The sequence below is a fragment of the Lingula anatina genome, chromosome 1 (genome assembly GCF_051362555.1).
Source record: "Lingula anatina isolate TDL-2025a chromosome 1, LinAna3.0, whole genome shotgun sequence".
Classification (NCBI taxonomy): domain Eukaryota; kingdom Metazoa; phylum Brachiopoda; class Lingulata; order Lingulida; family Lingulidae; genus Lingula; species Lingula anatina.
The window spans coordinates 37,062,691-37,087,071 of NC_141767.1; the positions used below are offsets into that span (position 1 = coordinate 37,062,691).

At 35.6% G+C, this 24,381-nt stretch overlaps 2 protein-coding genes across 5 annotated transcripts; one reads left to right on the forward strand and one right to left on the reverse strand.

The window, feature by feature from the left end:
* Window positions 1-64: 64 nt before the first annotated feature.
* LOC106162201 (sphingomyelin phosphodiesterase 4) lies at window positions 65-23,447 on the forward strand. 3 transcript variants are annotated; one of them, XM_086999870.1, is made up of 19 exons: window positions 65-183; window positions 607-690; window positions 1,239-1,454; window positions 2,005-2,086; window positions 2,334-2,392; window positions 2,767-2,927; window positions 3,228-3,405; window positions 3,906-3,980; window positions 4,699-4,758; window positions 6,333-6,478; window positions 6,945-7,035; window positions 7,398-7,492; window positions 7,894-8,017; window positions 8,231-8,270; window positions 8,840-9,027; window positions 9,412-9,645; window positions 10,146-10,289; window positions 10,562-10,690; window positions 22,816-23,447. In XM_086999870.1, the coding sequence occupies exons 1-19, from the start codon at window positions 133-135 to the stop codon at window positions 22,861-22,863; spliced, it is 2,205 nt and encodes a 734-aa protein (XP_086855996.1). In that variant the 5' UTR covers window positions 65-132; the 3' UTR covers window positions 22,864-23,447. The 3 variants fall into 3 exon arrangements, with proteins under 3 accessions (XP_086855996.1, XP_013394836.2, XP_086855995.1); XM_013539382.3 differs by lacking the exon at window positions 22,816-23,447 and adding an exon at window positions 11,271-12,066; XM_086999869.1 differs by lacking the exons at window positions 4,699-4,758; window positions 22,816-23,447 and adding an exon at window positions 11,271-12,066 and having other exon boundaries at window positions 66-183.
* Window positions 11,392-21,354, reverse strand: LOC106162197 (spliceosome associated factor 3, U4/U6 recycling protein). 2 transcript variants are annotated; one of them, XM_086999867.1, is made up of 20 exons: window positions 20,997-21,354; window positions 20,348-20,474; window positions 19,978-20,082; window positions 19,488-19,672; window positions 19,131-19,236; window positions 18,767-18,891; window positions 18,281-18,436; window positions 17,991-18,129; window positions 17,736-17,843; window positions 17,416-17,481; window positions 16,928-16,986; window positions 16,444-16,666; window positions 16,087-16,163; window positions 15,617-15,739; window positions 15,074-15,269; window positions 14,483-14,607; window positions 13,806-13,994; window positions 13,439-13,612; window positions 13,065-13,228; window positions 11,392-12,760 (listed from the first exon to the last, which is right to left on the reverse strand). In XM_086999867.1, exons 1-20 carry the CDS (start codon window positions 21,120-21,122, stop codon window positions 12,580-12,582), a joined length of 2,754 nt encoding a protein of 917 aa, XP_086855993.1. In that variant the 5' UTR covers window positions 21,123-21,354; the 3' UTR covers window positions 11,392-12,579. The 2 variants fall into 2 exon arrangements, with proteins under 2 accessions (XP_086855993.1, XP_086855992.1); XM_086999866.1 differs by having other exon boundaries at window positions 14,483-14,610; window positions 20,997-21,353.
* Window positions 23,448-24,381: the final 934 nt, after the last annotated feature.

Below are 24,381 nucleotides of genomic sequence, written 5' to 3' on the forward strand. Positions count from 1 at the left end.
AGAGCATAAACATACCAAATAAAAACGTTTATCACCCAAAATTCACGGGCGAAAATTAACTCCGATAAAAAATTTTGACACCCCAAAATCTTGTTTTAGTATCGGAGCCCAGTATTTTCACTTTTTAACAAAATGGCAACTTCCTCGCCGGCGGGAGCAGTTGGAGTCTTGACCCCTGTTTCAGTAGGTTACTTTGATATATTTAAGTAGAAAAACTCCAACAAAATATCTTTGATTTAATGGTGTGCGCAAAATATGTAAATATACTCAAAGCGGCTTCTCTGTGCTGAATGAACGCAATGTCTTGTGGGCTAGAGCATTCTTGACAAGACACTATTTTGTTGTAACTATATATTATAATAGTGAAATGTGTATGTACGTTCATTATATGCATCTAACATTAACTATGGATCCTCGATTAGCAGAACAGTTTACAATATGAATAATCTTTTTTAAGCTCATTGATTTCCTGTTTATAATATTAGTATGGTAACATCCACATGTAGTGCTTTTGTTATTTCATACATTTCAGTATCCTGTAGAAGGAGCTACATTGAGTCTTACTACTAACTGATAATATCACATTTTCTATTTTTTTTATGAAAGGTAAGGGTGCAGCAAGCCCTTTTGAAGCCTGTCCATCAAAGATGTCAGGAAATACAACATATTCTAGAGGAGACAAGCACCAAGGTACTGCAACAAAATAATAATAATAATACTTTTCCTCCATATTCCTCCTGTTTTTCTCCTATTGCGCTTTGCTTCTAGAATTTCATCAGTCATCCAAGGTTGTAAATCTCTTTTCACGACATATTTCATTTTTATTGGAGCAAATGTATCAAAAGGTGAACTGTTGCCTTGAAATAATTGTGGATGCCAGATACAGATTGAACACCAGCCAATTAATACATCCAGTGCTAGTGTATTTCTGCACAGACAGTTGTTTTTAACGAGGAGGGCACAAAATGAAAGTTAAAATTTTTGAATTTTTTTATTAACCCCCATTCTGTTTTAACATTTTTCTAACAGTTAAAATAAACAAAATGAACTTTGAGGTACAGATATACCTGAAATATATTTCTTTTTGACTTTGTCCAGTATGTCCTGTGTTTACAATTCAATGCATGCCAGCTCTTTCATTTTTAAATGTCCACATATTCACATGCACTCCATGGACATTCCCACTACTAAACATGGATAGCGATGTGTTAAATATTCAGATGTGTATTACACTTCAGGACCTTCACCAAATATTCCCTTATCTTGTGGAGAACATCTTTGGGTTCAACAACCAGCCTGGATGGGGTGTGGGAACCATTGCCAAGAGCACACAGCAGCTGGATTATGACATGATGCGTCAGTTCTTGTCCCCAGGTGGTCCACTGATACGCGTTGTATACAGACTACAGGCTGACCCCATGTGTAGATATGATTTTCCTCTGTCCTGTCTGCCAGTAAGTACAGACAGTGACTCAAGTTCGCATGCAAGTGTGCATTCTTGCATGCACATGCGTACGTGCTCACACACACACATTGAAGTTTATACAAAGAATTTGTGGCCACAAGGCTTATTTAGTAACTACATATAGCTCAGCATGGAATGTTTGCTGTGTATCTTAAAAAATTTAATTTGTACTTTATAGTAGAAGAAAGAAGCAAGAAGAAGTTGAGAGTTCAGTGTGAAATTTGATATTTTTGTAGAGGGATGTCTCTTTGTACACACTCTGATATAATTTCCCTTGCATAAAACATTTTGCCTTTGCATCACTTAAAGATTTTGTGCAATTGTCACTGGATATAAACACAGAGAGAATACCAAATAGGAGAAAAACTGACACATTGAGGAGTAAAAGACGCATGGTAATTAAAAGCCTTCTCAGAATTTACAGCATCACCATGAATTTTTTTTTTTTTTTTTTTTTTTTTGTGTTGTCGTATCAAGAGAGATCTTATGAGCTTTGTATCAACCAATATTTGTCCTAACTTAACATTTCATGATTGCAGTTCCCCACGAGGCAAATGTTCGAGGACAACAGCTACCATGGTGCAAGTCACATTCCAAGACAGCCTTCAGCAAGATCCCTATGTATCCTTTGTATAATCCACTTAATTCAGTGTATAATGTTTATGCAACATTGGTCTGATGAATTGGTGAGCTTTTTAAGAAGTACATCAATGGTATATTTTTTTAGAACTTCTGATTTACTGTTATTTACTTACTGGATTGAAATAATTGGATTTGATGGGTACATAAATGTGGTGGTATAATTTGTAACTTAGTTGGATGTAAGAAGATTTAATGTGAAGTGTGTTTGTCCCTTAACTTGTCCCAGCTGCATTTGAATTTTATTTCTTCCATTATTTCTACCTGTGTGTTAATCCACAACAAAGGGTTAGTACCTGTTTAGCAGAAGTTACTTTATCTTATACAAATTTTTTTTTTTAATGTTGAATTTAAGTAGAAAGGACAATCTGGGGAACACAAATTTGACTGGGTACCTTAACCTTAAGCTTGGGGTATTTTCAAGGTTATAAATATAACAATTGTGAAATTTCAATGTAATTCACTGCTTAATGACTGAAAGTGAAATATCTTTAGATTTCACTGTTTCATTTATTAGTACTTAATCATCTGTTATATGGCTGGCTAACTAGTATTTATTTGGCACTTTAAAATCTTTCATGGTGACATATCTTTTCATCTAGCCAAATTACACTTGCATCAAAATATGTTTTGATAATGACAGTATTTGATATTTGTTTTAGAGTTTCTTTAACTGGAGTAATGCCTCGGAAGCATTGTTCACAAGTCTGCTGGAAGATTATCTGAATTGTTTTTTGCCCCTGAAGGGTAAAGTTGTTAACCCCATGCCAACAGCTGCTTCACCAATAAGAAGTCCTGTTGCACACAAGACACACCTCCACAGGTACTCTGATATAATGGAGGTTTTAGGAATTAATAAGCATGTACCAGAGCAGTTTGACATTTAGTAGTGGTTGTGATATTTGGCATTTTGAGAAATTTGATGTCATGTGATATGTGAATGGTTTATCAGTGGGGAGGGATTTTCTTTGCTTAAAACAAAAAATGAACCTAAATACCAACCATTTATCATCATGAAACCTACACATCCATTATGTTGCACAAAAATGTTATATAATTGTTGTTTTTATGATGTTAATGAAAAATAATTAAGCATTTTTGTCTATCTTTAAACCTTTTCCAGACAAGGCTCTACATCTGGATACCACAGCAGTGGCAGCCCTGGGCTGAAACCACTAGTCAGCTTGCTGAAGTCTCCACACAGCCCCCACCATCAGGTACAGCAGAGGAGCATCCCCTACCAGGTGTCCACCACAGACCCACTGGACCAGGAAATGTGGCGATCAGAAACTTTTGTGGAGGTAAAGTTTTCTGGGGGGGGGGGGGGGGGGGGGGGGGGGGGTGTCTTTACACAAAGAGTTTTAGAGCTTGGATTAAATTGCTAAAACTATATGTCTGACTTTGTGAAGTTGGCTTCACAATTTTTGGTAAATGAATGAAATTTGGATCTACAGTAAATGAACTAGGCTGTTGACATAACTGAGATTAAAACCTTTGTCAGAACAATAATAGTTTGCTTTAGTTGTTAAGTAGAAGAGTGGAATATTCGAGACTTAAAGGTTGAAGCAGGTTGCCTTTTAGATTCTTTATAATGTACAGCTTCTGTTATCTGAAATACTTTGCAGAGGTCAATTTTGAGCTCGTATAATTTCGTGACACAAGCCCCTGACTCGAGGGAGCATAGTATTATGTGGATGTTGCTGGATAGATGAGATTAATGTGCTTGCGTGAGTCTGGAAATACATACCCTATTTATTTACACCAGCTTTCAGATGAAAGTGCTGTTTTCATTTCCTTTCAGATTCTTGTGGAGTTCTGGTTAAATCAAAACAGTCTGGACTCTCCAGAGCACCATGGTGGGATCAGGCAGGCCATGGTTAGTATTAATATTATTATTATTGATTCTTGTGAACTATTGATATGCTGGCTTATTAGTGTGAACATTTTTCAGAATTGTAAACAAACATTTTCAGGGTAGATTTTGGAAATCGGTATTGCAATTGTGAAAGATCATTGACTGTGCTGAGTATCTGTCAGGGCTCAAGTTGTGTATTTTCCAAAAGAGCATACTAGATTAGGAGTAATGTAAGACAAAAGCAGTTAAAATTTATCAGGATTGCCTAAGATATCTACCAGAATGCAATTTCTGAATTAGCACATGTCGCAATCAACTACCTCACCTCACTTTCATATTGCAAAGATTGCATCTCATTGAGCATTTTTGTACCATTGCTGTCAGTCTTATGTCATTTGCATAATTAAACCCATAAGACATTTTTTTTAAAAGAGGGGTAGGGGATGAGGTTTTGACAGAAGAACATCCTACATTTGTTTGGGTGATTAATATCTGTCTTTTTCTTTGCTTATAAATAGTCCTCTACCTATCAGGTCATATCCCTGCAGTGCATTCAAAACCTTCAACTTCCTATTTTATTTTGTCTTATTCCTTCTTTTACTTATATTTTTTTCAAAGCTTAAATCTAGTATAAAATTGTACTTTTATTTTGAAAATTAACATTGAACAGTTAAAGAAGTGTGTCCACTTACAGTTTTAAATCTTCTTGTACAGTGTGTTCTTTTTCTACACCTCCTAGATTGATGGCTATCAGAGAGTTCTGTCATACTCAGATCCTTATTATAATCATTTTTATCGAGTGAGTATAATGGTTTCCTTTGCTCAGTTTTTCGGGAATTATGTAACCAGACACTATACTTCTTTTGTTTTGTAGCATATATTTATGTGTCCTTCTGTAAATGCTCTCAATAATGCTTTACTGCTTCTACCCAATTTTTGTTTTGTACCCAGTTTTTCATATTGTAAATCCAGTATCCATGTATCTACCCCTGTCCTCCTGGGACATATTTAATGTTTTCATTTATCCCTTTTTGCTTATACACTATATGCATGAGCAATTTTGAAAACAGTTTTTTGGCCTTGTTTTGTGCTTAACTGTGGTAAACTTTTTTGACTGTATACAAAGCCTTGGTTTTTATTGTGTTTGCATGTCAAGATCCCATACATATTATATATATATACTTGTTCTAAATGCCCACAATGTATTTCATACATATGCTGCAATTGCATTTATTGATTCAGTTCAAACTTTTGTTTTTATTGATCATATTTATTCCTTTTTGAACCATCTATTTAAAAAAAACCTATAACCTATAACCTCTTAACTGTAAAACAGGTCAACAAAAAGTGTGATAATCCATAGCTGAAACACAAGCTTTTTCATGGGTATGTTTGCAGATGGTTTGTTTTTATTAGATTTTCAAGTACATAAAGGTGAAAATTTGTGAAAATGATGAACTGTCAACTAAATGTACATATATAACTTGTGCCCCTACACAAGTCATTGTATCACGCTTTCCAGGTCACCTTTCTCTTGTTTCCTGGCAGGAGTTCATGGACTTACGGGTCGCTTTCAACAATTGTGAAATGTTTTCCATTCATTATGTACTATGATATATGTTTGCCTATCTTAAGTCACACTCAAACCTGTCTTGCTGGGAAGCAAGATTGCTAAGAATGCCTTTGGAAGAAATTTGGGGGCTGTGCATGATTTTGCATTGTGTTTGAGAATAGCTTCTTTTTCAGTTTGAATCTTTTGCATATCCTCTTTTCTCTAGGGTGTGCTATTTGGTCATTTAGGAAATGGAAATACATTTGTACTGTTTCTAAAACTTGAAAGAAAAAGGGATACATTTTTCTTTCAAAAGATATTGAGTTTTGTAATTTTTGAAAATTTTATTACCTTAATGTGTTAGGTTATAACCCTTTTGAACATGTAAAATTGTGAATATATATTTAAGTATTTAGCATCTGTTGAATGATCCTTGGAAAAGGTTTTTGTGGGTATGTTTTTTGTAAGTTATCTGTCTGTATCAAAAAGTATAAATGTGATTTCTTGAGAAAGGTAATTTCTAGCATCAGATAATTTAGAGTAGACCTATTTGAGACACTAGTATTATTATAGTTATTTCAGACAGTTCAGTTAGAATCTTCATGTACTTGAACACCAAGAAGCGTATGTCCATCATAACTAACTTAATTGTATTCCTCATTTCCATATCCACCCAAACGGAGCATTATAAAACGGTGGTGTTGGGGCATTTTAACCATATCCAACAATAGTTCTTCCAAGTTAAGGCTGTTTGAAATCCATGTCATTGGTGGTGATTTATCATATAGATGCTTTTTAAATCAGAAACATTGTATTTCCAGGAGGTTTTTCTTCCCAACAGCGACCAGGTCCGGGTTGTGCGTATGTTCATCAAGCACCTCCATTTCTTTGCTAACAGTGCCTCTCCAGACCTGGTACTGGCTTCATATCAGGCACAGAACCTGTCGCCTCTGGATGAATTCAAGAGGTCAGTATGATGTCACACATCTGGATGTAGCTGCTGCATTCAGACATGGGGCGGGTTATACAGAAAAGTAAAGTTTGAGGACAACTTAACTCAGAAAGCCAAATATTTAATTTCTGCTTTCTGATATGGTCTTAAAGCATTAAATAAACATTTGTCTCATAACGAATATACTTTGCATACCTAAAGGAGCCATTGTCAGGACAGAGGATCAAAAACAATTTGTTCTAGAGGCTTAGTGATTGGGTGAAAAAAGGGGAAATATCCAAGATTTTTTGTGGAATGCAATCTGGCATGCTAAGCCCAATAACAGTCTTTGCTAAGAGTGATTTTCACCTGGGGGACTTTGTGAAAAGAGACACGAACTATTTAAAATCAGAAATAGGTCATTCTTACATTATCATATTATTTTAAAATAGTGGTAGAAATAATTGTAGATAATAAGTTAAAGTAATACTTACTGTTGCAGGAATGTTATTCCACAGATGGTACAGAAGAAGTTGTATGTTTTCCTTAGGCATGGCTTTAACCACTGGCCTCTTGACTCTTCTTTTAGATTGGTAAGATCAGCACTAAAGGTTTGAATAATAAAAAATACGACATTGTATCGTATTTAAATGATATATTTGGAAGTAGGGGTATTGTTTATTATGTTGTCATGGGGGGGGGGGGGGGGGGCTTTAAGTCAAAGATACAGTTCAAAGTATGTGAGAGAAAAATTCAAGTATCTCAGTGATGGTGTGATAATAAAAGAGACAACTTGCTTGTAAACATGTTTAGAGACATTAAAAATAAGAATGAAAATTGTCTGTTATATACATACAATCATGTACATTCAATAATATGCAAGTTCACATGAGCTCATAACTTAAATGTGACTTTGGGGCACATCTATTAAGATGAATTCCTTTTCAATCTACAGTTGTTGGAGACCTGGTTAAGTTATGTCCAGCCTTGGCGGTATGTTGACCCCAATGCCATCATGAAAGAGAAGGAGTCAAAAGTGGACAACAAATGGTGAGAAGAATCTAGAGCAAAGCAGCAGTTTGGATCATAAGTTGCATTCAGACAAGATTTTATTAGAATGGATGTGGATTTAACTTGCACTTAAGATACAAGTATAAATATAGTTTTGTCTAAACACAGCTTAAGACATCAATGGAAAATCATGTAAGTGACGGCCCATGGTCTTTCTCTGGTATTATACTCTGTATTTATGAAAGTAATTTGGATTACCAATATTGCCTTGTCTTTGTGGAATGCAGCTTTATTTTGTGTATTTTCTGCATAGGTAAGATTCTGGATAAGCATTATTCTGAATCCACAAATTATCCACAAATTATGTTTGCTTTTAATTGTATTTAATATTAAGGAGTTGTTCCTTACTGAGTATGCATTGCTCTTTTTACTTTTCTTAGGTTCCAGTTTATTGTGGATAATCTGCTCTTTTACACACACCTGTTTCAAGAATTTCTTCACCGAAGTCAGCGCATGGATCTCTCCTCTGCCAAAAATGCCTACATGCTGTTCAGGGTCACCAAGGTATGTATCTTGCAGGGATGAGACTTTTTCAACTATCAGCAGATTTCCAACTTTTTGGGAGCCAAACGTCATTGGCTTAGGCATGGAACCCATGCCATATTACAGTATGTAAAGTTAAGATGTGTACTTCAAGGTTGCAGATTTTTTTTTGTTTGTTCTCTTCTTCTGCAGGAAGAACATTAAATGAAAGATCACTAATTCTCTCTGTTTCAGGTGTTTGGACTCCCTAATCTTCGAAATATGTTGGAAGAAGGTGAGTAAAGCAAAGTTTTCTCTCCACCTCTCTCCAAAGTTGAAGGTGGTAGTTGGGAATTTGGTTGTCTAGATTTTCCACTTGTGTTTAGGTCAATTTTTGTGCTCGTGAAAATATTTACATATAGTTGGGTGTGTAATGTGTAGTTTTGTATTTTTTGATTCCTCGTTTGTTATTATTGAGCATTTAAAAAAATTGTCTTTTATAACAATGAGAAAAAAATTCATTTGGTATGTTTCTATAATTTAATTTTTGTCTGGCTATTTCCAACATGTTTCAGTCAATTTTATTGAAACTTAACACATGTGAAGCACTGTTTCAGCTGGTGTGTGCCTGTAATAGTGGATAGTTCCTGAAAGGCTCTTCGTCAAAGTTACAATTTTAGATTTTTCAAACAGCAGCTAAAACTGATGAGGGAATGATGAAGGTGTCTTCTTAGGCCCTGAAATATTGGAATGCTAATACTTATAAGTTTTAGCTCTTGTTTGAAGAAGCTCTCAGTGTAACTTTGCCCAGAAAAAATTATTTACTAGACTCTTAGACATTATTTAGATTCTGTGCTATTCCAGCCGAGCATCAGATGTATGAGTCTCACCACAGGCTGTCCAGGCGTGGTCCCCAGATGGACATGGGCTCCAGCTACCTGTCCCATAGCAACTCTGTGAACACAGCAGCCATCCTTAGTCTACAGTTTGCAGAACTAGAGGGCCCAGCCTTTCTTTATAAACCACTATTTGAAGAGGGGACCAAAAAACAAGTACGTGTTGTACAATTTAGAGAAAATGTGTGAGAATGTTTTGGGATTCCGTTCTCTTCACTGATTATGGATTTCAGTATTTTTGTTATTCATTAATGTGATTCTGTATATCTTTATAACAATATGTTTGTCTTTCATGTCTATTTGTCTTGGAATACCAATAAAATGAAAGCAGTATGTCCAGTTTTGTTTAAATGTAGAATATCAACAGTGAAAGAAAACATGAAGAATGAGAGCTTGGGTGATCATTTTACCAATTTCACCAATCTTAAAAATGGCATCAATTTTAAAATTAAACAGATACCCCCTCCTGTTTTTGTCTTCTTGCCTGGATTTATAACAATTAAATATTGTTGGATTTGATAGTTTCTTTATAATTTACAGATAGAGTATCTACTACAGCAGATCCTCCACGCTAAGTCGACCTCATCCTCAACACAGAAGTCCAGTGATGGGGGAGGATCTGGTGGGCTGCTGTCATGGTTGGGATATGGAGCTTTAGTGGACTATAACGCTACCAAATTTACACAGACAGGGTTTCCCGAGGAAGACCAGAGCAAGTTAGTTTTCCACCTAGAGCAAGCTGCAAGGAATCTCTGCAACTTATTTCAACTGTCGGTTAGTATATCAGGAATAATATATTCAAACTACCTAGAAATGATGTTATATGTCACTTCAAGGTGTAAATGACAAATATGAATAAATTTTTAAAAAATTAATTCTCATATTTTTGACCAAAATGTGCCAGAAACCTGAGACACTGCTTCTTTTGCTGTGCCATTTTGCCATGGTTCTGGTTTTGTACTGCTTTGCAATGTTCATGATTGTCCTCTGGAGTTCTAAGTCCTGTAGTCCTGAAGTGTCCTTATCTGCCATTGCAGGGAAGTGTGCATCACTTTTCCCAAGGATCCAGAGCATATTTAGAAGTAGAAAGTATCAGTAATCTGTATAAATCCTGAATGAAACATGCTTCTTTGGACCTTGCAGTGGATCCCCAAATCGGCCTTTTCTCCCTTGAAGAGGAGTTAAGAGGCTGAATCCACCATTTAATTATTTAGTGCTTCCTGGGAATTTTCCCCATGTTTGAATGTTTCAGAAAAATAATATTTGTATTTCAGATGGAATCGGTGGAAACCATGGCAACGTCTGTCACACCTCCCAATGCAAACAGCAGTGCCAACAAGTTTTCCAATCAGTCCCTGCCCCCAGACTTCATAGAGTCACCCACAGGACCTGTGCTAACACAGCTGGGGAAATATCAGGTATTTATTTTTCTTTTGCTGTTGGCACTCTGGGTTGGGCAGTCCGTGAAAGTACTCTCTGTCTGTCTGTTAACCACAGTCATCACGTCATTAACATCACAACTTTATTGATAAAACCTTGAAAAGATTGTTTAAAAGTTCTGAAAAGCTAGTGGAATTCATTTGATGAATAGTGACACAATAAATGATATTTTGTGAAAAAATACAGTATATTAAGAGGTGGCATTAACTGAATTTTGTGAGTAGATACTGTGATTTGTTATTTGCTTCAGCTAATGAATGGTCTCCGCAAGTTTGAAATTAGTTACCAGGGTAACCCCGACCTTCAGCCCATTAGAAGCTATGAATGTGCCCCATTGGTGAGAATACTCCATCAAGTCTCTTCATTCCTGAATAACAAGGTACAGTGCAAAAACCTTTTTACCCTTTAACTTTTTAACCATGATTGTTTCCCTTGAGAAACCATTCCTGTAAATTCTAACAGAATCCTTACTGTGCAAAATATCACTTCAAAAACAGTTTTCCAAATCCATCAGCTTTAGCCAGAATTTATGAAATTTAATTCCTGTGTAGAGGTTACATGTGAATTTTATTAATGCTGTCACAATTGAAAGTCACCTTATTGCCAACTTTTAATTAAAAAGAATTCCCCAACCTGAGCAGAATTACCTAAAAAAATTGACTACACACCTGGAAAATGTTAAACACAGGAAGTTTTATGCAGAAATCTGTTGTCATACTTAAATATGTGCATTTATACAGGCATCACTGCTGAACCTTTGTACCTTAAACATACATATGTGAAAACCAATCAGTTTATATTTTGGTTTATGAAAAACTGATATTTAAATATTGACAGACTTTCTCTCTTTCAATCAACATTAATGAGTAACAAAGTAAGCATTTGACTTAAATACTAGAGATTGAGGTTTACAGGATTACTGATTGAATTGCATCTGGTTACACCACTTTTTGAATTAGTTTTCAGACAAAATTCAAAATTACTACACAAGGGATGACATGGTGGGAAAAATGACTTTCATATTATTTTCACCGCCCTCAGAACAGAAAGGTAAAAAATCAAGTTTTGTAGCATCACCAACAAGAACAAAAGACTGGACCACACCGAGAATAAGTTTGAGATTTTTGGCAAATTACCAGACTCTGGGCTACCTGATGGGAGGATATTTGTTTTTTTACATGTTTTTTGGAATGGGACCTGTAGGATTCAGCTTCATACTGATGCTTGGACTGCTGTTGTCAGTTTTCTTCAGAGCACTGGTGTTACCAGCTTCAAAATTTAAGCGAAGTTAATATTAATGTTGAAATACAAGCCATGCCATAGCTTCATTACAGCTAGTCACAATGGATCTATCATGTTGTTTAGTCAAGTAATATTTACAGATCATGTAAATTGTGATAGTCTATTATCAGATCAATACTCGTTTAGTTTATTTGAATTGTATTTTCCTGCCAAACAAGTCTGAATACAGCTCTTTAATTTCTAGAACTGCTCACATGTAAAACGTCTAAGTAAATCTCTGTTACACCTCTGTGAGGTCACTGCTACTTACCCTTACATCTCGGTTGTCTTAAAATAGAAAATCAAAGTTTTATACTGGATGTGAATGCATTTTCAGTTCTCTCTGAAACTCAGCGTAAGTTATCTGCACTGTGGCTTAAACTAATATCCGGATGCCCAGAAAGAAAATATCCAGTTTAAAGACTGTACTTCTAATTACTCGTTTATTAAAATAAAATGTTTGGTAAACATAAATTCAGAGCATCAAGAAAAGTTACTTGTTTATCTTTTTTTTATGAACAACAGAGAACTGATCTCAGAGCTTTACAGCTTATTTTAAGCCAATAAATGAAATAAAAGTTAAATAAATTTTTCTGCACAATACATTGTATCAATTTTTTTAAAGAAAGCAATAACTGACTATTAACAATAGTAAACTAGAAATGGCTCTTCTCTATCCAATGTAGATTCTACATAACATATTTATAACACAACTTTTGTGCAATTTCTGTGGGATTGAAGTTGGTCAACTTCTTTCTTTTTGTTGCCCTTTAAAATATCAGCATTAAGACTGGCTAATCACTTCTGTATTTACATACAAAGTGGCACTACTCTTTGCTATTAGCTTCTGCTCTCACCCTGAAATCAACTTATGGCAAAGAAGGGGGGGGGGGGGGGGGGGGCTGGATGGATGGACAACATCTTATCCTCCATATCTGTCCAGGCCTATCTCTGTATTTTTAAAACTTTTTTTCCACATGAAGAGGCCTAATTCTTGAGAAGCATTTTTCTGAAGTCACTATTACTGAGTTTTTGTTCACCGGGATTATCACTGGGGGCTCTGGCAGAAGTGTCTGCCTTGTTCCCAGCTGCTGCTGGCTTGCTGGGCGCACCACGGGACTGAAGAGCTCTGGGCACCATGGACAGCTGTGTTCTTGCTTTGCCTCGCCTGGAATAGTACACTGTCTCAATTAATCTCTGATGATTATGTGCAATAGGAATGATGAAGTATTATCATGACCTATATTCTATAATTTTCAAAAGTAGTTGATATAAAGTTCCTGACCGTAAACAATTCCCACTGCATTTCTCTACACTGTATTCTGAGTTAAATATTATGTGGCAATTACAAGCATGTACACTAGAAATTTAAGATTCCTGATTTTTTCTGCCTAAAATCTACTCCGTCCATAACCAACCCAGTGAAAAAAAAAATTGAATCCCAAAAAATCATAATTATATCTAAAACATACTCTGTTGTTTCTTTCTTCCCTCCACCCAAAGAAGCAATAAATGAGCTTGACTCTCTCTCTTTCACTGGCACTTTCCTTTGAGGTGGGTTGCTTATGGCCACAGAGATGGTGTGATCTTCTATATGAAGCCCATCTGTCTTGAGTACTGCGTGCCCTGCATCAGCCTGGTAAAAATGAAAAAAACATTTTTTAAATAATAGGAATGTATAATACTTTTTTTTAAGTTTTATGTAGCATGATTATCAATCACTTGTGAGTGGCTAAAATTTACAGACGTCACAGAATTTGTTAACATTCAAAATAGTTATGAGAAATGTGCACCTTTTTAGCCTTCACTTAAGACCCTCAGGTAGTTACGCTTTGAAATGACTTACCTCATTCTCATATTCAACATAAGCAAGTCCCTTTGGTGCTCCACTTCTGTAAGTAACCAGGCGGATTTCTTTTAATTTGCCATGTTGGCCAAAGATGGTGCGTAATGCCTCCTCTGTCACAGAAAATGGTAATCCTTTCACAAATAATTTGTTCTTTTCCATACTGGATGAAAACTAAAATGAAAACCAAATGGGTTTTAGCAAATATTTATTAGATGAACAGTAACTACCAATCTTTTTACATGACTATGGTGATAAGGATTTTTTAATAATTCATAAGTTTTAATATTTCTAATCTCAACCTCTTTTCTACCATTTTCCTATTGAATTCCAATCCTAAATGAAAAGAACAAAGCTATAATTTTACCTTGAATTGTTTGGTTTTGTGGTCTTTATCCATACAGGGAGAAACAAATACAGGCCTCCCTTCCACAGATAGTCGGTCCTTTTTTAGGGCATTTTCTGCTGACCTGGACGTCTTGAATTCTATGTAGCCATAGCCCTTGGAAAGACCCTTGAAGTTCTTGATGAGGCGGACATCAACTATTTCACCACACTGTAAATAATTATTATGAAACTGCAGTCATTATGACAATTTAAAAGCCATTTTTTACCAAATGTCAAACTATGCTTAACAAATCTTTGCTTAATTTTATTACATTTCTGACATTTCATTTGCTCCCTGACTCATAGTTTCCAACTGACAATGAAACATTCCATTTGATGTATTTGAATAAAATATTTTAAAAGGAATGATATTAGAATGCTGCAAAACCAAGGCTTTAAATGGAAAAATAAGACAATGTCCGAGAATACAAAAAGAAAAAAAAAAAAAAAAAAAAAAACAGCTGAATGGTAAATCTAATCTAGATTCAAACCAATGCATGTAATCATCACATAACAAATAAAACATAACAAAACACACGTTGTATTGATATACGAACTAAAATTTCATTTTTGACCGCTGATAACCCACTCTAAATAATGTGCTTTATCTTTTTGTGTTCACTAAAAATCTGAACTTTGGTAAGCTTTTAAATGTACCTCACTAAATATGCCTTTGATTTTATCCTCTTCCACAGAATATGCCAAGTTACTAAGAAAGACTGTTCTTTCATTGGCACCATGCTCAGTCACATCTTGAGAAATCTGAGATTCAGTCTTCTCTGCTGCTAGAAAAAAATTTGAAATAACAAATATGATAATGTGACTGCATTGGTTAAAACGTACACATTATTGATAAATAATAACCTCTAGATAACATTTCCTTATAATTGTTTCTATTATGAAAAAAGTATGTCATTTTTAGTTGTAATAAAATGATTGCAATAAATAATAACAGCATACACGTCTTTATGTATAATGTTCTTTTTTCAAAAAAAGCTGCAAATTCATTTCTCGTACTGCCTCCAGAATCAAACAGCAAAAAATATCCAACACTACATAACAAAAAATAACATTAAGAAAAAAAAAAACAAAATTCTACACCAATATAATATGAAACTTGACTTTTATCATTTTTGTGCAAAACTTACTTTGCATCCTTTTGAAGGGTGGATCATTATCATTTGTGTGGAAAACTTACTTTTCATCCTTTTCATGGTTAAATCATTATCATTTGTGTGCAAAACTTACTTTTCATCCTTTTCGAGGGTGGCTCCTCAACAACTTCTGTATGTCTGGGCTTGTACCCAGGAGGAGGTGGAGTTTTGAACACATTAGGTGTGGGTTCTTTGGATGGAAGAGGGGGGAAGGCTTTTTCTGTTGTTTTCTGTCCAATTGGTTTCTTTGGTTCTTTTTTGTCTAGCACCGTTGGAATAGGTTGGAAGTTCTAATAAGATACAAGAAAACCACGATAACAGTATTCAAAATATGTGGCTCTTTATTGTGTATATGCAATAATATGAAGCCTAAAGATGACAGGAATCTTATCCAAACGGTTGAAGAATACCATACCTGACTAAAATGAATCAATATCAGAAGTGAGGAGTGCTTAAATATATCAGATAGTTACGCTGTAATGGCATAAATTTGTTCCTTGGTTTCAACATTAAACTGTAAGCCACTTAAAATTTAACACCGTAAGTTTTGAATTTGTTTGTCTTAGGAAATGATCACTTGTGCCAAAGTAGAATGGCATTAGTTTAACAATTGTGAGTTTAAATGATTTAAATTTACTTGTTGCTGTTCCTGCTGTTTCGGGCCCCCTCTTGGTTTCTGTGGTTTGTGTTCTGGCCTTTTCCCTGGCTTTTTCTCCATTCTGTCCTTTTTTGTATCTTCAAATGCTTTCTTTTCTGCTGCCTGAAGTGAAAAGTTACTCATTCTATCTATTTTTCAATCAAATTATGTTCAGCAGAAATGAATGCTTGTCTTCTGAACATAAATTCAAAATAAAGAAAAAATTGAAATAATTTATTAATTAAAACTAGGTTTTAACTTTACACATTTGAGACATATGGTTACTTTGACATCAAGTGTTGGATTCTGTTGGTGCAAAAGATATTTCTTTCCCAGTGACAAAACACTCAGGGTGTTAATGGTATCCTATATATATATACTTCAAATTTTTCCAAAGTGGAGGGAGCTTTATAGAGGCTTAAAATAGCAAACACAGACAACTGCCTTGCCAACTTCAGACAGAGCTATACCTTAGCTCTTCTTTCCTTCACTCTGTTCAGCTGCGCTGTGCACTTTGTCACTGCAATATCATACTGGGAGAGGGTACCTGAAAATCAAAGAATTATTTACATTATTAACTTTAACTAATGTGGCCCTTGTTTAAACAGAGCTGAATTTCCTGTCCTTCTTCTTACAACAGAACCACAGCAAGGGAGTTGCACAATCATAAGTTGTTTCTGGCATTCAATATAAGGAGTAATATCCTTAGTTTTTAATTCAATCAAATAGGTACACACAAACAAAATGGAATATATAAATTTTTATGCAAACATCAATATGACACTGTAACTTCAACTAAACATGTAGTTTAACGACTGAATCTGTACCTTCTTCTCTCTCGAAGTTGATGTAGGTTTCACACATCGTTTCAGGCCAGTCATTCACAGAGTTCACAGCTTGCTGTAATAACTTCCTGCAATGCTTGCTATCACCATGTGCTCTTTCTAAATTGAAATATTCCATCCACATCTGTGCTTGGTTTCCAAAGCCAGCAGTCATAATCTGATTCCATAACTCTCTTGCCTTGGTCATGTTCTTGCATTGTTTTGCCTGTAGAAAGGAGAAGATTGAAAGGTATTAGGCTGACAATCACCAAATACCAAAATTAAATGCATTTGCCTGGCCAAAGTTTGGGTTTTTGTCTATAACATCACCCATCAATTTGCAATTTCATGGCTACACCATTTAAGACAAACTCATTGTTGAATACAGATTCTAAATAAGGAGATCCAAGAGGTGTGGGCCACATGCAAAGTGTGTGTGATTCAAAGTCACATCACATCCTCTACGGTACAGAAAACAGAAATTTACCTCTATCCTTGCCCAGTATTGCTGAAGAGTGCAGAGGGGGTCACCATCACTACCAAAGGCTGAAATGACAAAGGCACATTCACCATCATGAAAACTACATTATGTATCAAATCTATATCAAAATATATCTCTATTATATACCATTATTTAGTATTAGATTCATTTACAAAATTTAGTGATAGTACTATTACTTCTTGCTTGTGTATACTATTTCCATGGCAAGGCAAAAAATTATTCAGGTATTCATGTGTTGGTTAATATTGAAAAGCAGTGATACATTGGGGTAGAGCATTTTTTTCAACTCTTAGTATTCAGCTTCAAAACTAATAAATTAAACCAATTCATGTATCATTGTAAACATAATAATTCTGTATGTTACAACTTAATTGACCACCATTTTATCTAAAGTAAGAAACTATTACATTCACAAAATAATAAATAAATAAATAAATAAATAAATAAATAAATAAATAAGTGAAATGGCTTACCTGTGTATAAATAATCTATGGCTTTTTCGCATTCATTTCTGAATTCTTCAACATTCTGCATATTCCCTGAAGTTTAATTATACACATATTTTTGAATTGTTAAGTCTCAAATTCAATAAAATTTACCAAATCTTATATCTAACAAAAATTGAAAGCAATTTTTTCTGTGAAAGCACTCCATTCCAAAGAGCCACTAAGCATCAAGACACTGCATTGGACTCCAAAGCTCAGAGCGCTCAGAGATGATATTCTCTACTCATACATTTACTTAAGACATGGGCAATGATATCAATTCAACAGAACTGCCACCTTAACCATACCTTCTTCCCATTTTATTTTCCTTCTCAGATAATCACAATAGGCGGTATACAGCTGGAGATAGTCTGATGCTTGAGTGAAGCCCACAGACAATGCCTTATTCAGGCACTCTGAAAATACACCCAATCTCATCTTGAGACTAGAGACGAATGGTCTCTGCACAGATAAATTTACATATTAAATAAAATTCCAATAATCAGATCACTTTATATAAGTTTTATGTTAAATATTTTATTTGTTGAAATACAATGCCACACCTTTTATAGTTTCTTGTGGTCTCTCGGCTCTTTCTAAAGCCCGTAGGTAGCTAGTCCACAATTCAACACACCAAGGGCAGTTTCTCACACCTCTCTCATACACTTCTAAAGCCAGGGATGGGATCTTCAAATCCATGTCCTTAAAATATCACAAGTATAAAACAACAGTGAAAAATAGGTGGCATTTACAAGGACATTATAATTCGCCTCTAAAACATTTTGAAAAGGGTGACATGTTTGTTAACCTTAGTTTGGTGAAAATTTGCCAAATTAACATGCTGAGAACTCACCAAATACTTTGTGTACTGAACCCAGAGATCTGGGACCAGGCAGTTTTCTTGAATGGCCCTTTCAAATAGACACTGGATACGACTTGGGTCAGACTGTGTCAGCTCAAAGTCAATGTAACTCTGGTACTCTGCCAGCCTTGGGATGTCTGCTGCTAACTAATAAATGTATTTTTCTGATAATTATGATTTTCTGTGTTGGATGTTTCCTAGAGAGCATTCACATCGAGAGGTCCGCCATATTTAGGTCTCGGCCTTGCTAGACCTCGGCTCTTCTCGATGTGAATGCTCTCCTAGACTATGGCTGCATCCTGATCTCTAAAGAGTTATAACATGAGAACTACAAGCACTTAATTACCTTCACTTGTACCATTGACTTTGTATTACATTTATTCAATGGATCTTTTAAAAAATATGCTTAGAACTCACCATACATGACTTATAAACTTAATATGGCCCATCAAAACCATGATTAAATCAATAAATTACCAATGCTTCTTCATATGGCTTCAAAACTTTCAACTTTGCCACAGCTTTCTCATATGCCTTTTGTGTCTGGACATCAATGTCATCAGAGACCCACTGTTGATATTCCTCATATGTATCTTCCATATCTGCAACAACAAAAGTCTCTGCAAGAATTCTTTAAAAGAATGCTATAAAAATTAATCTTGTATATTTATAACTCTTCACCAGTGATTACTGATCACAACAACTTTACACCTAAAAAATTTAAATAAGAAATAAATAAAACACATATTTCTAAAAATCCCTTTTTTCTCCACTAAGCTAAAGACTTGAATTTTCATCATGGTGATCATTAAAATGTGAGTCTGACAAAATAATGACCTACCCATAAGTGGTACAGCCAGCTGCCGCTTGAATAGGGTGCTAATGCGATTGATTTGATCTTCAATTTGGGACTGCTGCTCTGGTGATGGTATGCTGCCAATACTTGGCTGAATAAATAATAGCACAAGATAAATTATTATTATTATTATTATTATTAAATAGTGTCTGAATAAAATAAGGAATTAACTTTCAACAAAGGAGGGGTATTACTTCATTTATGTGAGCAGTTACTGTGGTCAAAGACAAAGTTTTCTGGTCTTCTGCTGAAGCAGGCAGATTAAGCTTGGTTACAACTGTCCTGCCTGAGCACATTTATTGACATGTTTTAATACCCTAGTCTAAAAGACATGACCCTTACCTGTAATCCACTCAGAATAGCATTTTCAAATTCTCTGTAAGCCTCCCAGAGACTTGCCCCTTTTGTCATATGAAGTCCACCTGCAGTGATAGCTCTTTCAAATGTGCTTCTTATATGGTCTATGCCTCCTTCCTTGGCCATTTCTCCAATGGAAAACTGAACATACTCCAGCCACAGTGGAATAGCTTCAAAGCAATGAAAAGAAAAAAATTGCATAATTAAAATCTAACTAAAGGTATACAACATCTGCATGCAATGTTGTACTTACCATACTTGATTTAATTGACAAACAAATATCAAATCAATTAGACAGGATAACACAAATAAAAGGGTTATTTTTCATGCATGATAAAAGAACAATTTTAAGTTACTTCAGTGTTTCTTTCTTTATGTACAGTGTACATGGCATCCCCTCTCAAGAAATAAAATCAGCAATGTCCAGGTAATCTGATATAATGCACTGAGACTGGTAGGTCTAAATGACACTTACAAAGATAATCCTGTACAGCTTTGTCAAACAACTTGGTAACCATAACTCTTTCTTCTTCACATGAGATCAGTGGAATTTCATCTTGTAACCAATCAGTCCAAATCTCTAATGAAAAACAAGATTACATTTAAAATAAATTAAGAGACTTTTCAAAAGTTTTAAAAATTTATTACTTCTGGAAAAAATATCTTCTTTTTCAAGAATGAGCATGGCAAAGCTTGTAAATATAGTCAAAAATACACATTGTTCAATATGCATGATTAATTCAATATCAGAACAATTATATACAGAAATGTGAACCGCATAGATATCATGAAAAGAATATACTATTCAATCATCATCGAAAATTAAGAAACAGAAATAAAAATACCTTCTGTCAGTGGAAAAAGTTCACTCATAACTTTACGGGCTTCTCGTAATTGCTTCAGTTCACCACACTGTTTTAAGACTTTAATCAACTTCACATGACCATCATAGTAGTAGGGATTTTTATCCACCTGTTGAAATATACAAAAATAAATATACGTACACATATATCTTAAGCCATTACAAGTATGTGACAACTATGAGACCAATTATTCAGAGAAGACGAAGGCCTATAGTAAGCAATTTCAAAGGGGGTAGGGGTTCTTTCTACTTTCTTCCTGCCCCCACCCCACCTGCACGCTTATGGATATGTTCATAATGATATATACACTTTGATGGTGTTCTGTAAACTGTAACTCTTTTTTTCTGAATTAGGCTGCAGTATTGTAAGGGGCCCATCGTCAAAATGGTGCTATATGAGAGCACCTCAGGCAGGGCTTATACCTGGATACTTTCTGGCGATTATGTGCTCAGACAAATACTATTTCTCCATTTAATTTCATCTGGAAAAATCGGCTCTAGGGACGATATTGCAAGCATGTAAATGACCTCAAGTGTGACCTCAAGTGTGTTCTAACATATAACGTTGCAAAAATGTATCTTGGAATTTTTAATTTTGTTAAAAAATTATTTAAATCTCAAAATAAACAAACCTCCGACCGGAGTTCTGTGATTTGCTGCTGTAGCTCATCGTCTTCATCACTTGATTCATCAGACTCAGACTGGTCTTCTGCAGTCTCCATCCTTTCTGGCTCCTCCTTGCTGCCTTCACTTTCCATAATACAAAAATTTTATAATCAGTCGAAGTAAATGTCAATGCTTGACGTCTGTCACTGTGTCAGTGCAACGCCGTTCAAGCTACTGAGTATCTTGAAGTAAACACTAAACGCTCCCCTCGTGCAATATAATACTATCAACTTGATATTATCAAAAACCAAACGTTAATGTTCATCAGTGTGAAGTAAGCCGGAATATTTTGCACGCCGACTGCACGTTGCTCCAGCCTTGCAGTGTCAACTTCCGGTAGTGACGGTAAATATTTGCGCATGCGTGACGCAGATAACTCTACAGACGAAAGTGAAAGTATCATTTCTGAGTCCTGACCCCCCTTCGGTTTCTGAAAAATATATCACACCAATATTCCCCTCTTGAAATTAGAATTTTGACTAGCTAAATCATAGTTCTCAACCGTACCAAAGCTAAAGGGCACTGTTTGCTCTCCAAAACACCACAAAATTTTCGGGGGCCTTGAGAAGGCCCCGAACCCCACACCAGGGGGTGGGGGTGGGGGGCGATGGTCGGCTTCTCATCCGAGGCCTGTCGTTCCGGACCCCCTCAAATAATCCTGGATCCGACCCTGCCTAATCCCCTTTCGAGATGGAGACTCATTGTACCTTCAAATAAACCAGACTATAATTCAAATGAAAACGATTTCAACAGCAACCCCTCAATCAAAATGTGCCAAACACGTTGTAATTTGCATAACAGTAAGTCGCTCAGCGCAATGCGCACTACTCGTATCTTCTTGACTGGTCACTTGACAGCAGGACACTGTAAGGACAGGTCGCTGATATGTGTGATGAAGTCGCACAGCCGGGATTTTTATTCAGCTTCGAAAATTGTAAAGAAAATCGTCATGTGAGTAAAAGCTTTTCATGTTTTTCACGAGTTCAAACTACCAGATAATAATTTCTTATTATTTTGCTCGTTCTAAACTTTAAGTTGGCCTGGGTAGTTGACTGGATTTGAGAAAAGATTCATAGTGATATCTTTAAAGCTCTTGAAAAGCACGTGCTGCCAGTAAAACATAAATATAATATGAAGAAAGTTTTATTAGATAGTTTGATTTTTGGTGCCCAGATGCTGTCACTTCAACGTCACTCACTGTGCGAAATTAGGCCACCTGAATATATTTCGTATTTTTAACACTTCCATAGTACATGTACGTGATATATTAATGTGAACATTCTCAGATGCCTACATTACAAACTGATCAGTATAACTGTGCATTTAGTTTTACCAATTTAAAAAAAGATTTCCATATTTTCAATTGGAACATTAACGAGAGAAAACTATTTAAGTTTTTCACGATGACTTGGTTGTGTATGTGTTAGACTCTATGTGTAAGTGTTAATTAATTAAGTCACTGTATGTAAGAAAGTAAATAAGGTTCCCATACCTAGATACCACAGTTAGTACGATAGGGTCTGGGAATGGTCTCTTTACCCTGTAGACGCTTTCCAAAAGTATTGGCCGCATTATTTCTTGTGATTCTTTTCATCGTGAAATATCAAAATATTTGAATCTTGCATACAAACCGTTTAGTCGATTTTTCAAATTTGGTATCCAGTTAGCCGCAATCTGATTTTTTCGGTGTAAGCAGAGGTTTATCCATTTTCAGTTAATCTAATTTTTATTCTCTGTTTTCGAAGAATGAAATATCGCCATTTAAATGTTATTTTAATATTTCAGAACTGCAAACGCCTTTGCCGAGATCCTGCAGAGTGCACGTGCGCCTGACTAAAGCTTTCCTGGTCTCCGAGACGTATTTTAAAATCTGTCGCAGATCCAGATCCATTCGCACCGCAGATGCTATATGCTGAAAATTGTACATGGTCTCTCTCTCTCTCTCTCTGTGGCTTTTAAACACATTTTAACATATTGAAACGGTGCACTATAGATCGATCGTGTTCCCTTTAGAAATTTTACTTAAAAATTGACCCTTTTTTTTTAAATATATATCATACCCTAGGGACTGATCATGATATATTTTAAATTATACCTTAGGGCAGGCTATGTACATCATTTTATTTGGAACCAATCCAGTTTCCTTTTAAATTCATCTCATTATGCAATAGTGCATTTATTAAAGTAATTAAAATGGCATGATGTTATTTCCAGAGTGATGGCAAATCATAAATTTCAAAGTTGAGAGTAAAACGCAATTTTCACGATGTTGAAGCTTGGACAAGATTGTTTATTTAGCCAAGCAGCTACCTTATCATATTATTATAGTTTGCACTATATAAGTCAATTTTTATTCTTAATATTTACATTTGTGAATGTAAAGCAATTTAAGAAAATAAATGCGCTTTTTAGGGGTAGTTTTTGATTTAATCTGAAATACACAGAATTAAAGTAAAATAAATATGTACTGGTTTTTTATAATGGCACGAATTATTAATAATATTATAAGTAAATTCTCTAGGTGCCAATTTTCAGATTAATCATTTCCAGTCATATTCAAACGCTTAAAATCGCCTGTCGACCTATTCTTTGTCCAGTGAATCCGGTCCTGTTCAAAGACTGTTCTATTTCCTCATTATCTTTTATTATTTTAGCACATGAGTCCTCCAGTGAGTATTTAATTGTTTATTCGTGGTTTTCTGTCATTAAATATGTCATATAATAAAAAATAAATTGCTTGTCTTTGCTTGTAGATTGAAATAAATAATACTCGTATGACTTCATAGATATGAGTGAAAGAAAAAAAAAACGTCTCGTCTTTGGGCAAGTCTATCAAATTTGAGGGGTGAAAGGTGGGAGTCCATTTGATTTGAGAGGTGTCAGATGGGGTCAGTTCACTTCATTTAGGGGTGACAGGTGGGGCGAGTTCACTTCATTTGAGGGGTGACAGGTGGGGCGAGTTCACTTCATTTGAGGGATGACAGGTAGGACGATTCCATTCCATTTGAGGGGTGACAGGTGGGACGAGTCCATTCCATTTGAGGGGTGATAGGTGGGGCGAGTTCACTTCATTTGAGGGGTGACAGGTGGGGCGAGTCCATTCCATTTGAGGGGTGACAGGTGGGGCGAGTTCACTTCATTTGAGGGGTGACAGGTGGGGCGAGTTCACTTCATTTGAGGGGTGACAGGTAGGACGATTCCATTCCATTTGAGGGGTGGCAGGTGGGGCGAGTTCACTTCATTTGAGGGGTGACAGGTGGGGCGAGTTCACTTCATTTGAGGGGTGACAGGTAGGACGATTCCATTCCATTTGAGGGGTGGCAGGTGGGGCGAGTTCACTTCATTTGAGGG